The sequence below is a fragment of the Lepus europaeus genome, chromosome 5 (genome assembly GCF_033115175.1).
Source record: "Lepus europaeus isolate LE1 chromosome 5, mLepTim1.pri, whole genome shotgun sequence".
Taxonomy (NCBI): Eukaryota; Metazoa; Chordata; class Mammalia; order Lagomorpha; family Leporidae; genus Lepus; species Lepus europaeus.
Genome location: NC_084831.1, coordinates 20,377,648 through 20,394,334, shown reverse-complemented (window position 1 = coordinate 20,394,334; position 16,687 = coordinate 20,377,648). Strand labels below are relative to the sequence as shown.

The 16,687-nt window shown below is 55.3% G+C and overlaps 1 protein-coding gene across 2 annotated transcripts in view; it reads right to left on the bottom strand.

Moving 5' to 3' along the window:
• Nucleotides 1–8,336: 8,336 nt before the first annotated feature.
• The window catches only part of WDTC1 (WD and tetratricopeptide repeats 1), a 69,979-nt gene continuing 61,628 nt past the window's right edge, over nucleotides 8,337–16,687 (bottom strand). For both annotated transcript variants that reach the window (XM_062190724.1, XM_062190726.1), the window contains exons 13-16: nucleotides 13,746–13,981; nucleotides 12,339–12,510; nucleotides 11,306–11,498; nucleotides 8,337–10,320 (exon numbers count right to left, since the gene is read on the bottom strand). In XM_062190724.1, the coding sequence (XP_062046708.1) occupies nucleotides 10,123–10,320; nucleotides 11,306–11,498; nucleotides 12,339–12,510; nucleotides 13,746–13,981 (799 nt within the window). In that variant the 3' untranslated portion in view covers nucleotides 8,337–10,122. The remainder of the gene's footprint in view (nucleotides 10,321–11,305; nucleotides 11,499–12,338; nucleotides 12,511–13,745; nucleotides 13,982–16,687) is intronic.

Here is a 16,687-nt window from a genome sequence, read left to right as displayed (position 1 = left end):
ATGGTCTCCGGCAGGGCCCTGGGGAAGGATCACCTCAGTCAAAACCCCCTGGTCGGGGAACGGGCCAGGGCCCGGCCTGCAGGACCGCAGGTGGGAGCTGCTGCCGGGCCCACCGGGCCTCCACTCGTTAACTTACCCAGGCTACAGAAAGTACGGTGAGGCCCAGAATCTAGGTGGGCTTTGGGGTAGGCAGGAAAGCATCAAGTTCCACATGTGGACTCCAGAGGAGGCCAGCAGCCCAGGGTTTGCACCTTAGCCCTGCCTGTGGCTGTTACACCTTAGGAAAGGCACCGAGCCTGTCAGGGTGTCAGTTTTCCTACTCCCCACAATGGGAAATGATATTCTACATCTTGCAGTGGGTCTTCTGAGGTTTCAAAGCCTGTACCTGCACGGTGCCTGGCCTAAATGAACATTCAGAGCTACCCATACGGCAGCTAAGCCCACCGTCGCCACGGGAGGACCCTGATCCACTTTGATGTGCATCCCCTCGCTGTGATGTGCACCCTCGTTACGGTGCAGGGAGGCGGGCAGAGCAGGCCGCAGGACACCCTGTGAGCAGACAGAGTTAGGGTCTGCAATTCTGATCCTGGGCCGGCTGCGCTGGTGACCCCTTCTAGGGCCATTGCAGCTTGGTGAGGGGAGAGCAGCCTGAGCATCTATGAATCACCACCAGTAAGTGTCAGTTATGGCCTCGTTAGGACCAGAACCTATTTTATACAAAACAAAAACCAAAAACCAACAACAGGTGCCGGCACTGAGGCCCAAGTTGAGCTGCTGCCTGTGACGCCAGCATCTCACATGAACACTGGTTCAAGTCCTGGCTGCTCCACTTATGATCCAGCTCCCTGTTAATGCGCCTGGGAAAGCAGCAGATGGCCCAAGTCTTTTGGCCCCTGCATCCATGTGGGATACCAGCTTGGAGTTCTGGGCTCCTGACTGGCCATTTGGGGAGCAAATCCAGCCTTTGCAGTCACTTGGGGAGTGAACCAGCAGATGATAGATCTCTCTCTCTCTCGCTCACTCTCTCTCTCTCTGTAACTTTGCCTTTCAAATAAGTCTTTAAACAATAACAACAAAGAAATGGGTCGGAGCAGGAGGCAGAACAGCCAGGTGGCACCTGGCTACCATCGTGCCAGGCAAGCAGTCCTCCCACTACCTCCCCTGCCAGATAAGTCTGTATCTGTCTGTCCAGCTAAGAGCCTGGCACCTGGGGGCACTCAGTGATGGCAGAATGTACAAGGGCGACCTCACGCTTCACGGCGCACACATGCCCGTAGTTGCTATTCCAGACCAGCTGGAAGTGGAGGAGCGGACAGGACTCTGTTATGTATGCTTTTTGTATTTTCATTAGGCCAAAGCCCAGCCCAATGCCATGCACATGGTAGGAGCTCCCAAAGCATCAGGAATTATGAAATCATCACAAAATAATTTTTAGAGTTGAACTAGAAATCAGAGATCAGGGATCCAGTCCTGGCCTTGCTTCTAGTTCACTGGGGGTCATCAGGAAAACCTATCCCCTCTTCTGCCCCTCTTTGAACCCACTGTCCCTACCTGTATGACATAGCCAGGGCTACAGCAGCGATTAACAGCTCTGGCCACACATTACAATGAATGCAGGGGCTGGCGCTGTGGCGTAGCGGGTAAAGCTGCTGCCTGCAGTGCTGGCACCCCGTTATGGGTGTGGGTTTGAGTCCTGGCTGCTCCATTTCTGATCCAGCTCTCTGCTAATGTGCCTGGGAAAGCAGCAGAAGATGGCCCGGCCGGCGCTGCGCCTCACTAGGCTAATCCTCCTCCTGCAGTGCCGGCACCCCGGGTTCTAGTCCCGGTTGGGGCGCCAGATTCTGTCCCGGCTGCTCCTCTTCCTGTCCAGCTCTCTGCTGTGGCCCAGGAGTGCAGTAGAGGATGGCCCAAGTCCTTGGGCCCTGCACCCGCATGGGAGACAAGGATAAGCACCTGGCTCCTGGCTTCAGATTGGCGCGGTGTGCCGGCCGCAGCACACCAGCCACAGCGGCCATTGCGGGGTGAACCAATGGAAAAGGAAGACCTCTCTCTCTCTCTCTCACTGTCCACTCTGCCTGTCAAAAAAAAAAAAAAAAGAAGAAGAAGAAGAAGAAGAAGAAGAAGAAGAAGAAGAAGAAGAAGAAGAAGAAGAAGAAGATGGCCCAAGTCCTTGCGTCTCTGCACTGCAGAGGAGATGAAACCTGGAAGAAATTCCTGGCTCTTGGCTTCGGATTGGCCCAGCTCTGGCCTTTGCAGCCATTTGGAGTAAACCAGCAGATGGAAGACCTCTCTCTTTCTGCCTCTGACTCACTGTAACTCTTTCAAAAAATCAATAAATATGGGTAAGGGGGCCAGTGTTGTGGTGTCGTGGGTAAAGCTGCCACCTTGGGTGGCACCCCATATGGGCACTGGTTGGAGACCTTGTTGCTCTACTTCTTCTTTTTTTTTTTTTTTTTGACAGGCAGAGTGGACAGTGAGAGAGAGAGACAGAGAGAAAGGTCTTCCTTTTGCTGTTGGTTCACCCTCCAATGGCCGCCGCGGCTGGCGTGCTGCGGCCGGCGCACCGCGCTGATCCAATGGCAGGAGCCAGGTGCTTCTCCTGGTCTCCCATGCGGGTGCAGGACCCAAGTACTTGGGCCATCCTCCACTGCACTCCCTGGCCACAGCAGAGAGCTGGCCTGGAAGAGGGGCAACCGGGACAGGATCGGTGCCCCGACCGGGACTAGAACCCGGTGTGCCCGCGCCGCTAGGCGGAGGATTAGCCTATTGAGCCACGGCGCCGCCTTGTTGCTCTACTTCTGATCCAGCTCCCTACTAATGTGCCTGGAAAAGCAGTGGAAGATGGCCCAAGTGTTTGGGCCCCTGAACTCATGTGAGAAACCAGATGAAGCTCATGGCTTTGGCCTGGCTCAACCCTGGCTGTTGCGGCCATTTGGGGAGTAAACTAGTAGATGGAATCTCTCTGTTTCTCCCTCTCTCTGTAACTCTGACCTTCAAATGAATAAATTTTTAAAAATAAAATAAAATGGGTGGGAATCTGGCCTACACCTCAGGCCAAGAAACCAGGTTCTACGGGGGCATGGCCTGTTTTTAATTAAAAAATTTTTTCTTTAAGCATCCTGGGGGAATTGACCCTCTGGTCTGGGATGACTTCTCATTGCATTTTAAGTTCTGCCACCACGTTTTGGCAGGCTCCCGAGCACAGACACAGGCAACAGGCCTCCAGGGCCACACCTCTCCACAACAACACTAAGTCCCAACTCCACTGTGTGTCTGCCTGTACATTGCCAGTGTGGGCTTATCTGAGCTCCAGGGACTGTATCAGCAGGGCTGGTAGGAGCTTTGGGTACATCACTCACATGGAAGCCCTTTAAAAATAGAGCACCACTGATGTTTTACCTCTGTAGTTCTGTCTTCCCAGAAAGTCAGAGTTGGAATCTCAGGGCACGTGGCCCTTTCATACTGGCTTCTCTCACTAAGCAACACACATGGAGACCCCCTCCCTATCTTTTTATGGTTTCAAAGTCTGAATATCATTCTACTGCATGGCTGGTTGCTTATTCACTCTTTGAAGGGCAGACATCTTGGCCGCTCCCACTTGTTGGCAATCATGAATAAACAAAGCTATCCACTTTTGTGTGGACGTGTTTTCAACTCCTTCAAGTAAATACCACGGAGTGGAGGAAACTGTCCTCCGCAGTAGGTGGCTGAGCACTTATTCCCACCATGAAAAGTCCCTGTTGCTCCATTCTGGTCAGCACCTGGTATTATCAGTTCCTTTCAACGTTAGTCACCCTGATAGGTGCACTGAGCAATCTTTTTGTTTTAATTTGCACTTTCCTAAAAGAGAAAGAGATCTTCCATCTGCTGGTTCACTCCCCAAATGGCTGCAAAGGCTGGGGCTGGTAGGTCCAGGCGGAAACCAGGAACTGGGAGTTTCTTCTAGCTCTCCCACATGGCTGGCAGGGGCGCAAGTACTTGGGCCATCTTCTGCTTTCCCAGGCATGGAGCATGGGAAGGGGAGCAGCTGAGACTCAAGCGGCCACTTGGATGTGGGACGCCAGAATCATAGGCAGTGGCTTAACTCACTATGCCAAAATGTAGGCCCCTGCATATCACTCTTGGGGAGGTATCTGCTTAGACCTTTTGCCCATTTTTATTACTTCTGAATTCTTATTATCTTGAGGAAGAGCAAGTTTCTGTCCACTGCTTTACTCCCAAGGCAGAAGCCAGACAGAAAGTCAGTCCAACACCCATGTGGGTGGCAGGAACCCAACCACTTGAGCTGTCACCTGGAACAGAGCTGGGTTTGAGCTCAGGCACTCTAACATGGGCTATGGGTTGCTCTGCAGTGCCTCCATTAGGCCAACTGTCCACCCAATTTTTGCCCATTTTAAAATTTGGGTGTTCCTTATTGTTGAATTCTATGAGTGCTTTGTATATTTTAGATACAGGTCCTTTATCTGACATATTTTGCACATATTTTCTCCCATCCTTGGTTTGTCTTTTTATTTTTTTATTTATTTTTAAAATTTTTTAGACAGGCAGAGTGGACAGTGAGAGACAGAGAGAAAGGTCTTCCTTTTCTGTTGGTTCACCCTCCAATGGCCACCACAGCCAGCGCACTGCACTGATCCGAAGGCAGGAGCCAGGTGCTTATCCTGGTCTCCCATGCGGGTGCAGGGCCCAAGCACTTGGGCCATCCTCCACTGCACTCCTTGGCCACAGCAGAGAGCTGGCCCAGAAGAGGGGCAACAGGGACAGAATCCGGCGCCCTGACCGGGACTAGAACCCGGTGTGCCGGCGCCACAGGCGGAGGATTAGCCTAGTGAGTCGCGGCACCAGCCGGCTTGTCTTGCACTTGTATATTTCACAGAGCAGAAAGTTTTTAATTTAAATGAAGTCCAACTTATCACCTTTTAGATTGTGCTTTTGCTGTTCTACCTAAAACCTCATTCCCAAAACCAAGGCCATCTAGATTTTCTCCTATGTTACCTGTTTTTTTCTTCAAAAAAGATTTGAAAGAGAGGTCTTCTATCTCCTGGTTCACTCCCCAGATGACCTCACAGCCAGAGCTGAGCTGATCCAAAGCCAGGAGCCAGGAGCTTCTTCCAGGTTTCCCACATGGCTACAGTGGCCCAAGGACTTGAGCCATCTTCTACTGCTTTCCCAGGCCACAGCAGAGAGCTGGACTGGAAGTGCAGCGGCTGGGACATGAACCAATGCCCAAATGGGATGCTGGTGCTGCAGGCTGGGGCTTTAACCCACTGCACTACAGTGCTGGCCCCTATGTTACCTTCTAAAAGTGTGTGTATATATATGTGTGTGTGTGTGTGTGTGTACATATATATATATATATTCCATTGCACTCTTGGGCCACAGCAGAGAGCTGGACTGGAAGAGGAGCAACCGGGACAGAACCCGGTGCCCCAACTGGGTCTAGAACCCGGGGTGTCGGCGCCGCAGGCGGAGGATTAGCCAAGTGAGCCACGGCGCTGCCCTTGTGTGTGTATATATTTTAAGATTTATTTACTTTACTTGAAAGTCACAGTTACAGAGAGAAGGAGAGGGAGAGAGAGAGAGACTCTTCCATCTGCTAGTTCCCAATTGGCTGTAATGGCTGGAGCTGTGCTGACCTGAAGCCAGGAGCTTCTTCTGGGTCTCCAATGTGGGTGCAGGGGCCCAAGGACTTGGGTCATCTTCTACTGCTTTCCCATGCCATGGCAGAGAGCTGGATGGGAAGTGGAGCAGCCGGCACTCATATGGGAAGCTGGCACTGCAGACAGCAGCTTTACCTGCCATGCCACAGCTCTGGCCCACAAAGTGTTTTAAATCTAGGTCTGAGTCAATTTTGGCAGAGGTATAAAGTCAGGGTCCATATTTATTTACTTGCATCTGGACGTCCAGTTGCTCCGGCACCATTTGCTGAATTTCCTTTCTCCACTGAATTGATTTGGCATCTTTGTCAAAGACCAGCTGGCTGCATTTCTGTGGGTCTGTCTCTGGGCTCTCTCCTGGTCTATTCTTTGGCCAAGGCCACACTGTCTTGCCTACTGTAGCCTTACAGAATGTCTTGAGACCAGGTAGTAGTAATCCTCTGACCGTTGTTCAGTCTTGTGGCACCTGTTCTGGGTCTTCTGCCTTTCCACAGAAACTTTAGAATGGCCTGCTGACAGTCCCAAAGTCACTTTCTGGGACTTTGATTGGGATTATGCTGAAGCTGTAGGCCATGTTGGAAAGAAGTGACATTGCAGCAATATTTAGTCTGTTCATGAACATGGACTATCTGCAGTTTTGTTCATATGGATCTTGTACAATGTTATTTATTCCTATGTGGTTTTTCTTCATGCTAATTAGGGCTGAACAGAAAGCACAGGGCATTTTTCGAGCCGTGGAACTATTTGGTATGCTAGTGTAGTGGACGTGACTAGACAACTGTCAAAATCCACAGTACTGTCCGACAGAGTGAATCCTAATATAAAATATGGATTTCAGCTCATCACCATGTTTCTATATTGGCTCATTAATTGCTACAACTGTATCACACTAATGCAAAATATTAATAATAGGAAACATTGAGTCATTGAGAGATGGTATGAGATTCATGTGCTTGAAAATAATGGCTCTTAATTTTTCAAAGAGTACCAGGGGCAGGTGCTGTGGTGTAGTGGGATAAGCTCCACTTGTGACGCCCACATCCCATGTTGGAATGTTTGTGCCAGTCCCAGCTACTTGGCTTCTGATCCAGCTTCCTGCTACTGTACCTGCGAAGCAGCAGCTGAGCTCCTGACCCTCACCTGGGAGACCCAGATGGAGTTTCTGGCTCCTGCCTTTAGCGTGGCCCAGCACTGGCTGTTGTTGACATTTAGGGAGATGTCTCTCCCATTGTCACTCTGCCTTTCAAATAAGTATCTTCAAAGCACCAACTCCAAAAGAAAGGGAGTCCCTAGTGAATTCTTCTGACGGCCCCTCCTGCCTTCAAGCATCTACAAGTTGACCACCTCCCAGTCCACCACCAGCCAAACCGAGTCACTCAGGGTACATGAGTGGATCCGGGACTCTGCACGACTCCCTTGGCATGGAACAGGGTCTCTAGCTCACCTGGTCTGGTGATACCTTCAAGATGCTCCTACAGGCTTCGATCCGGGAACACAGAAGAATGATACCAACCTGTATCTCACCTATTCATACCATCTACTGTGTTTGTGGCAGGACCGCGTTCCTGTACAAGCCAGATCAGCTGGCCCCACCTGCTTCTTTCCAAATGTATAAACAGAGTTCCTGTTCTCATACCACTGAACTACAATTTCCAAACTGTGAATCAAGGCCCATGAGAACACCATGGCAAGTCCACAGAGGCTAAAGCAGGATATTTAAAATGTGAGGGCCACCCAACATCTGCTGGCTTCTGTGAAAGCTACCAGCTCAGGGTAGTTAGCAGGTTCCTCCGGCAACACGATATCCCTTTGGATGGTGTCATCTTTCAGGAGCTGTGTTTTTTAGGCTGCTGTGATAAAAAGCAGGTACACGCCAATATGGAACAGGAAATGAAGGGGTGGAATCTGCGCTGATGAGAAAGTTCGACTCACTGTGTAGTGCCCAACAGGTGCACAGATCCCAGGAGTGACTGTATTATTTAAGAAGGAAATAAGAATATTTTTCCTTCCAATTTATATACATCATTTTAAAAACAGCAACTAACTTGTGAAGGCATAAATACTTACTAAGGGGTTTGGGCTTAACTACTTAGTGCGCTGAACTATCCAGTACTTCCTTTGCTTTAGGAGCTCTGTGAAACAATTACTGAGACGTCAACGGCGCTAAGTCAAGAAAGTCCAGAACCTCTGATCCTGGTGATCATCTCATCCAGCACACCAAAAACACGAAAGGTTCTGAAACGAATTTTGTGGCTTACAGTCGGTAGTTTTTTTTTCCCCTGACAAAACACAAAGGTGACTAGAACACATGGCGTGTAGTAAGGGTACACAGCATTGTGTAAAACTGTTCACTGCATACAGACAAGTAAGCATGTGTATTTTGGATCACAATGGGAAGTGTCTGTTTCATAGTTGGGTTCTGATTGAAAAGCTTGAAAACCACTAAGATTCCAAGCATCATATTTTACAGATGAGAAAACAGCCGGAGAGTGAGAGCTAATTATTGCAAATCATAGGCACAGGGCCTGGCTCTGCACGCAGGGACCCTGCAAGGCAGGCCTCATTCCGCTCAGTGAGAGGTGTGGTCACTCAAAGTACAGGGCTAGAGGTGAGGGACAGGTGTCCTCACTCCCTTTGGCCCCAAGACCCATCTGTATCCCACAAATGCCACCAGTCACACCTAGAACAAAATGGTTTTAATCAATTGCATCACCCTCACTCTCCTGGGAGCGGAGCAACAAAAAGGCTGGGCTCCTGCCCCCAGAGGACAGTAAGGCTTAAGTGTCCCTCCACACTGCAGGGCCCAGGCTGGGCAGGCAGGGGACTGGCAGCCGGAGGCAGGGGAAGAGGGAGGAAATGGCGGCGGTGGTGGAACACAGGTAAGCTCCGGGCCCTGGCCGTCCCTGGGCCCCAGCCCGGATATTCCTGCTTCCCCCGCCCCCTGGAGAGAGAAAGGTCATGGAGAAGAGACGGGGAGCAAGTCCCAGCAGCAGGAGAAGCAGCAGCAGCTGTTTCCTTCACCAATAAATATACTTCATTACCAAGCTAGAGAGGGGAGGCAAGAGGGACTGGGGTGGGGAGGAAGGGAGAGAAGCCGCCACCTGTGTGGCTGGGATTAAAGCAACGAGATGGTGCCAGGCCCCCCACCACTATCCTCACCCCCCTTGCCTTCTTAAAACTGTGAAAAAGCTTTTAACATGGCCCTCCTGTCTCCAGGGCCGCTCTGAAGCCTGACTGAGAGGAGGCACCTGGCAGAGACTGGGGGAGGGAGGAGGACCGGCAGGGGGAGGGAGGGAGAGAAGAAGGGAGGCTGCTTCTCCCCAGAGGCTGCAGCTGGAGGGCTGGAGCCAAGTAAGCACTGAGGGGCGGGGGAGACGAGGAAGGAACCGGCTCCCTGGAGCAGCTGGGAGCGCAGAGCCGAGGGGGCTGAGGGGGCCGAGGGAGCAGAAGGCTGGGTGCGTGGTGGGGGCCGCTGTGTCCAGTGTAAAGCTCAGGCTGCTGAGGAGGGAGGGCTGAGCCAGGACTTCCCAGTCGGAGCCGCCCCTCCCCCCAGAGCAGCAGGGGACTGAGAAAAGCCATCACTTCTTTGGTCTTTGTGGCGGCTCAGCATGTGGGGTGGGAAGGAGGGCAGAAAGGGCAGAGCGGGCCCTTTGCAGGAAGTGCCACCTCAGCAGAGGGGCCCAGCTGGGAGCTCTGGCAGAGAGGTCACAGTGAGGCCGAGGAGCGCCCAGGAGGAGAGTGGCCGCCGCCATGTGGAAGGGCTGGCACCGGCGGGTGGGGTATTCTGTGGTGCCCCACCCTCTGCCGGGGCCCCTAGCAAGGACAGAGCCCCCAGAGCTGGTCAGGGAGAGCAGGCTCAGGGCCGGAGCCCATGCCCAGACAGGAGGGGGTGAGAAGGCTCTGCTGACCAGGGTGGGTGGCCTGGGCTGGCAGGCTCCTGGGCTCCCCTTCCTCCCCAGGCTTGCATCTAACACTGTGGCTCAGGAGGGATGGTGGGACCCCACCCTTTGTGAGAACCTTCCCTGGAGCCCACAGGGCGCAACAGCCAGGGCTAGCCCTTACCCCCTGGGAATTCCCTGCCCTTCGCTGCTGGCAACCAAAGGGCAGGGCAGTCCCTGACAGCAGCTCCAGGCCTGCCTCTCCCCTGAGGCAGAAGAGGGTTGAGGCCTGCAGGAGCCCTCCAGAGCCCTCCAGGGATGTGGAAGCAGAAGATGGGGGCGTGTGGGGGGCCGCCCCTCCTGCTCTTCTACTCAAGGCTGGGGACAGTCCGGGGACAATCAGCCCAAGAGTCTGAAAGCTGGCAAGTTGTAGCAACCCCCACCCCCAATGCCAAACTAACAAAATAAAACAGGGGAAATGAAAAAATAAGGGGCGGGAAGACAAACCAAAACGGGACCCCCTGACCTCCTGCCCAGGGCACAGGGTCCAGTCAGTAGCAGGGCCGGGGGACCGGGGCCAGGAGGGCCTAGCTGGGCCGGCACTGCACCTGGCCCTCGGAGCTGTCCTCGTCGTCGGAGGCCCCGGCGCCCCCACTGCTCAGGCCGGTGATCCGGTAGCCCATGTTGAGCAGCATCACCTCCAGCGGGTCTGCGTTCATGCGCCGCTGGTTGGCCTGAGAAGCGCCCTCCATGTCCTCCACAACGCGGCCGGTGAGGTCTTCACTCTGGTGGGGACAGGGGACACAGGGACATGCGAGGGAGGCAGCAGGTAGCGGGACAGACTGCACTTGCCCGTCGGGGAGGAACACACGGGAGATGCTCGTGGGGAGGGAACACCCCTCCATCACTTACACAGGGACAGCACACGGAGTAGCACACGTTGTGCGACACACATGGGGACAGCACATACCCTGGGAGACCCCCCTCCATCTGCTCTGCCACCACTCCCAACAACAGCCCTTCCTGTGTGTTTGCTCTCTCCTCAAGGGAGGATCCTGGAGAGGCCTTTCTTTAAAAGTCACCACAGATTACTCTGGGCATCAGATCCACTTCTTGACTTCTGTTTTGGCAGCTGGGAAGGGGGAGGAGGTGGGGCAGGGGCCGTGGCTCCCCTGGCTGCCCACACGGGGTGGGGGGTGGCGTGGAGGGGCCACACTGCCCCGAGTGTCTCTGTGCTGGACTAGTCAGGCAGCGCGTCGATCCTCACTGCAGCCAGTCCCATCCCCAAGGCGCAGAGATAAAGGCGTGGGTAGGGGTGGTTAAGTCTCGCAGGCAGGGAGTGAAAGTGTGCGATTCCAACTTAGGCCAATGGACGGTGCAGCCTGCATACTTCCCGGTGGCTGGAGGGCCCGGGGCACCTTTCTGATGAGGGGGACTAGGGCTGATCTGCTTCCCTCTCTGCCCTCCTTCACCCCATCCGTGGTCGTGGTCTCCATGCAGACATCTTTGCGACTGGCTCGAGGAGTTGCTCCAGGAAGCCAGGAGCGGCTGTTGTTCCTGGAAGTGCCCGCTGCATCTCGAGTCTCCCGGACCTGAGGGCTCCTGCCTCGACCCAACCTCGGACCCCAGGGTAAGAGCTGACTCAGCCCAGCAGCTCTGCACTCAGAGTTTATTTCTCTGTCTATTCTTTGTGGGCTCAGCCAAAGGCCTTGCATAGGGGTGCCTACTTTTTTCCCTGTTGGGTTTTGTTCACCTTGCCTGTACCCTTACCTCTGGTCGGGGGTTCCAGAGCCGCACAACAGGGTCGATGCCGCTGGTGGCCAGGAAGCAGTAGCTCGGGTGCGGCTGCAGGCAGTTGACAATAGATTCGTCCCCCTGAAGCACGCGGACTAGATTGGTGGTCTCCTTTTCCCAAATGAAGAAGGAGCCATCATCAGAGCCACTGACGATGTACTGAGCATTGCTGGCAGGAGGAAAAGGGCAGGATGTCAGGTGAGCAGTGCCCTTCAGCCTCAGGTGGAAGCTGTTAGGGAGCAGGGAAGTCTGGATCCACTCGGTCCTCCACACTCTGGGGTCATGCGCATGGGAATCCTCTCCACACTGCTGAGCCAGAGTTGCTGTTCTCTTAAACCCAGGGTCAGGGACTGCCTGGGTCCCTCCAAGATTGTCTGCCCTAAAATATTCCTTCATCTCCATGGGGCCAGGATCAGATCTTATCTGGCCTTAGGTCTCTAAGAACAGCCTCATCTAAGCTGTCCCGAGTCCGAGGCTTCCTGGTTCCAGACCCCAATCTCCTGATCCATGAACAGTACGGCGCCTCACACCTGGCTGGTGTCTACAGGGGATCATGGTGGAGGTTCCAAGGAAGTGGGAGAATCTACAGAGGAGGGTGAGGGTGATGGCGTCTGGGATAAGGACACAGTCTGGGCACACAACAGGACTGTCAGATCCCCAGCCTCTGTGGGCTCCCGCCTCCTCCTCTAGCAGAGAAAAGTCCAACATCTGGCTACAGAAATTGGGCTCTGGCACATGCAGCCAAGGGGGCGGGTGGGGACAGGAAGAGGCTGGGCACTGTGCTGGACATCTCACTCTCATTCAGCCCTTGCTCTGGCCTGAGGGAGGGAGGTTTCACTTCATGGGCGAGGAAGCCGAAGGCCACGGAGGTGGATCCATCTGCCCAAGGCGGTACCGATGCAGAGCGAGGGCTTGAGACTCCTTCTTAGAAGCATTATGCCCCTGTGCCTGCCGCCACCCCTCCCCCACCGCAACTGGCCTGTGCCCTCTTCCTCTTTAGGGCTCAGACCTGCCGAAGAAATTTGCCTCCTTGATGTCCGTGGTGGTGTTGCAGTGGCCACAGTAGCGGAACTGGTAGTCATAGCTTCGCTCCCGCAGCACCATCTCGTCCTCAGAGATGGAGTCCTTGCGGCTTGAGCCGCGGAGGCGGACAGGGCCGCCGCCAGCTCCCTTCTTCTCCTCTGGGGGCAGAAACCAAGGAAGGTGAGCGTTCCCTCGCCCGCACCTTTTCCCCACCACGGCCCTGCTTTCCGCTCAAGTCCTGCTGATACAGTGCGACTGCCTCTGTCTCTACTCTGGAAAACGGGGAACGTCTTGTGGGGAAGATGCAGCTTGGAATCCAGGCCCTGAGGATGCTTAGTCTGTTTCTATGGAGGCAGGAGGCAGGGGGGAGCTAAGTGAGGCACCAGCGGAGAGCCTCGAATGAGGGACTTTTACAGATTCACAGCTGTTACGGTACAAAGGACCAAGCTCTTCCTCTCTGGAAGACAAGCTATTGTGGATCCCAGCTGAGGCACTGATTGGTTGATGGGTAAACCATGTGTGTTTTTCTCAGTTCCTTGCAAGTGCCTTAGTCCTCCCTGCATCAAGGCCTTTGCACAAGCTGGACCTCACGCCAGGAACTCTTCACTTTCCACAACCACATTCTTTAGTTAACTCTTCCCCTGCCTGCTTCGGAGCCTGGCTAAAATGTCTTCCTGAAGAACCCCAACTGGTGATCAATACATTCCTCCCCCGCTTCTACCCCCAGTGTTACTCAGGCCCAAGGCACTCTTATTCTCGGCCCCTTCAGTAGGCTGTAAACCCCATGAACAGAGAAATCACACCTGACTTGTTTACGGCTGTGTTCTCTGGACCCAGCACAAGGCCTGGTACAGGGCAGGGTGAGCACTGCTCATTCAATGAGGCAGTCACATGGCCAGGCTGCAGAGGGGTGAGGATCCACCTGCCTCCAGTGAGCTCCCCTTTCACAGAGCACCTCACCGTGACCTGCTCCCCCACCAATACCACCAGCACAGTCCGGGCAGGGCAGTCCTACTCTCTTGTGCAGCTAAGGCAGTGGGTTCAGCAAGGCCACACGGGTACCATGTGGCAGAGCTGAGACTGGAGGCCTGAGGCATTGCTGGTACCTGTGCTACTGTCCCTGCTCCCCTGTGTACAAACCATCAACCAGCTACTGCCTCTCTCGAGGGCCCAAGGGGAGCCACCAAGGCCCTGTCTGCGAGCAGGGGCTTCACACATGCTCCTGCAACCCTCAGCAGAAACTCTCAGTGGGAGGAGCTGGCCCTTTTCAGAGGAGGGAAGTGAGCCTCAGAGTGACCAAGTGACTGCCATGAGTCAGCCAGCGGAATCCTCCTCAATCCCAGGGCCATGTCTTCTCCAGAATGCCACACAGCCCCTCCTCAGCGCCACTCACCACCGTCGTTTTTGGAGAAGAGGGCAGCTGTGATGTCGCGGCCCAGGGCATCACAAGCACTGCTGTGGGCCTGCTCCGGGAACTTCCCTTTGAAGTCATCCAGGCACTCCAGGGCCTCGGCCACATACTTGAGCTCAAAGAGACAGCGGGCCAGGCGGAAGTGTGCCTTCAGGTGGCATGGGTTTAGGGAGATGGCCTTGAGGCAGTCCCTCAGGGCATCGTAGTGGTCCCCATCCCTGGGAAGACAGGGGAAAACGGCTTAGAGCTGGGCCGCATGGCAAGCAGGGGTGTCCCCCTCCCCTATGTCTTCTTCTTCTTCTTTTTTTTTGACAGGCAGAGTGGACAGTGAGAGAGAAAGAGAGAGAAAAAAGTCTTCCTTTGCCGTTGGTTCACCCTCCAATGGCCGCTGCGGCCGGCGCATCGTGCTGATCCGAAGGCAGGAGCCAGGTGCTTTTCCTGGTCTCCCATAGGGTGCGAGGACTTGGGCCATCCTCCACTGCGCTCCCGGGCCATAGCAGAGGGCTGGTCTGGAAGAGGAGCAACCGGGACAGAATCCGGCACCCTGACCAGGACTAGAACCCGGTGTGCCGGTGCCGCAAGGCGGAGGATTAGCCTATTGAGCCGCAGCACTGGCTCCTCTGTCTTCTCTGCTTCCTGTGGCTGCCCAGCTTATCTCTCCTCTGACAGATCTCAGGGTTAAGGAACTTGGGGATGAAAAGAATTCTGGCTTAGCCCAGGCTTCCCTCCCCAGGAGATAGTTAAGGAGTAAGCCAGGAACCCTGAAGAGGTTTGGGGGTGGCAAACCCTGGTGTCAGGATGCCCTCTGCTGGGAACAGAGTGCAACTGCGTGCCTGCTCACCCCAGGCACCCGCAGCTCTGCAGCAGAAGGCCTGGCATCCTGCCCACCTCAGGCTCCCCAAGCCCTCCTTCTTTCTTCCTCCACCCACCTCCTCAAATCCCCCCGGCTGGCCTTCAAAGCCACATCCGAGGCAGGGGGCCCTCAAGGACAGTTCTGTGGTCTGGGGAAGCCAGAAGTGCCAGGCTGGGGACTCAGGGTCTGACCAGCAGGCAGCAAGCCCTCAGCCAGACCCCCCTCTGTCCTGGCTGACTGATCCGCAGCAGCTGTGGCCTCTACCTCCCGGGGCTGGAGGATGGGGCTGACAGTCTGGCAGAGTCAGCTCTCCGGAAGCTGATGGCAAGGGGGCTGCGCACGCCAGGAGCTCAGATCCTCCCCTCACTCCTCCAGCCTCCCACAGTAGGATGAAGGGAGGTGGGAGTGCTTTCCCTAGGCAGGGATGTCTGGGGAGAAGTCCACTTTTTGCACCCTGTGTCAGAGTGTAAGAGACATGCCCCTGGCCCTGGAGAGCAGGGGGGTCACGGGAGCCGCTTTTCCCGTGGAAGTGGTTTTTCTTTGCTTTTGGCCGAGCAGTAGGCAGCACTGCCTGCGCTGCTGGCCCCTTCACCCAGGGCACAGCTAGCAGCCCTCCTGCATGGTCAATGCAGGCCCGACTGGAAGGCTCCTTGCAACCCTCTCCTCTCCTACTGCACTCAGAGGGAGCACTTGGCCTTGGAGCAGCCACACTCAGGCTCGGAACCAGCATCTCAGCCAGCCGGTGTGGGGGCAGAGCAGCCAGAGCTGCTTCAATGGCATGGCATGCGTCAGAACGAGTGGCTATGACGAAGGAGCAGGCGCTGTGTAGAAACCCAATTACCGCCTGCAAGGTGCCCCTCTGAGCTCCTGGGGAAAGCCAGACCCGAGACCAGCCAGGAGCCAGAGGGTGACAGCTCCCACTGCATCCAGGAGCAGATGGCAGCCCTGGGGAGACTGGCCTAAGACAGAATGTGACATTCTAGGGGTCATTGGCAGGCATGTGGGGATGGGGGGGCGGAGCAAGCTGGCCCCAGGGCCTGCCCACCCTATGCTCACTGCCAGATCAATTTCCCTTAGAGGACGGCCCTAGGCACAGCCCTCCCCTGCTTGAGACCCTCCATAGCTGCCCATCAGGCACTGAATTGAGGCCAAACCCCTCTGTGTGCATCCCAAGCCCTTCCCAGGCCAGCCCCAGGCTACCTCACAGGCTCATCTCCTGCCAGTCCCTTCCCGAACCCTCTGCTCCAGCCAAATGGATTTGCTGTTCTGCTGCAAGCTCTTCAGTCAGCCCCCGCCCCCACGTCTTTGTTCACACCATTTCATCTCCCTGGAATGTCCTTCCCCCACAGTCCCCTCCTCCCCTCCGTCTCCTGTCTCAGCCTGCCCGCACGTATAGCCATTCAGACACCGTGTCTTTCTGACGCTAAAGTGACCCCAGTTTTCTTGGTGCCCACAGCATGTTACTTGGCCATTCAGAAGTCTTCGGTGACTCCATCTCTGTCCAAGGCTAGTTGCTCTTGAGTAAGGGACTTTTGTCCCTAGTACCTGGCACATAGTAGGCGCTCAGAGAACTGTGCTGCGGACACACGAGAGTTGGGAAATCACCAGCCTCTCACAGCGAGAATGCAGGAGCAAAGCTGAGCTCTCAGGCTGGTTCTGGATGAGCGCAGCTGCATTCTGCCCAATGATGGGGACAGAGAAAGTCGCCTCCTGGCTTTGGCTGCCACCCGAGCCCTGGGCAAACTCCCTGTGCCTGAGCTGAGGCCCATGTTGGTGGGGGGGCATCCTCCCCTGCCCCCACTGCCATGCTGCTGACTTGGGTGGGTTTCTGGAGCCTCCCTCTCCGGCCTGCCTCGTTGCAGCCAGACGATGGCACACCAGCTGGCCTGTCTGTCTGGGCAGAGTCGACGGATGCCAGACGGAGCAGAAATGGCTGTGGGCCCAGCTCTATCCATCTCTCATCCTGGCCCTGGCTGGGGGAGGGGTCTGCCTGCCTGCTTGCCGGCTGGTGCTGCAGGCAGAAGGGCTGGGGGCTCTGATGGTCTCCAAAGATGAGGGGTTCCTCAGGGCA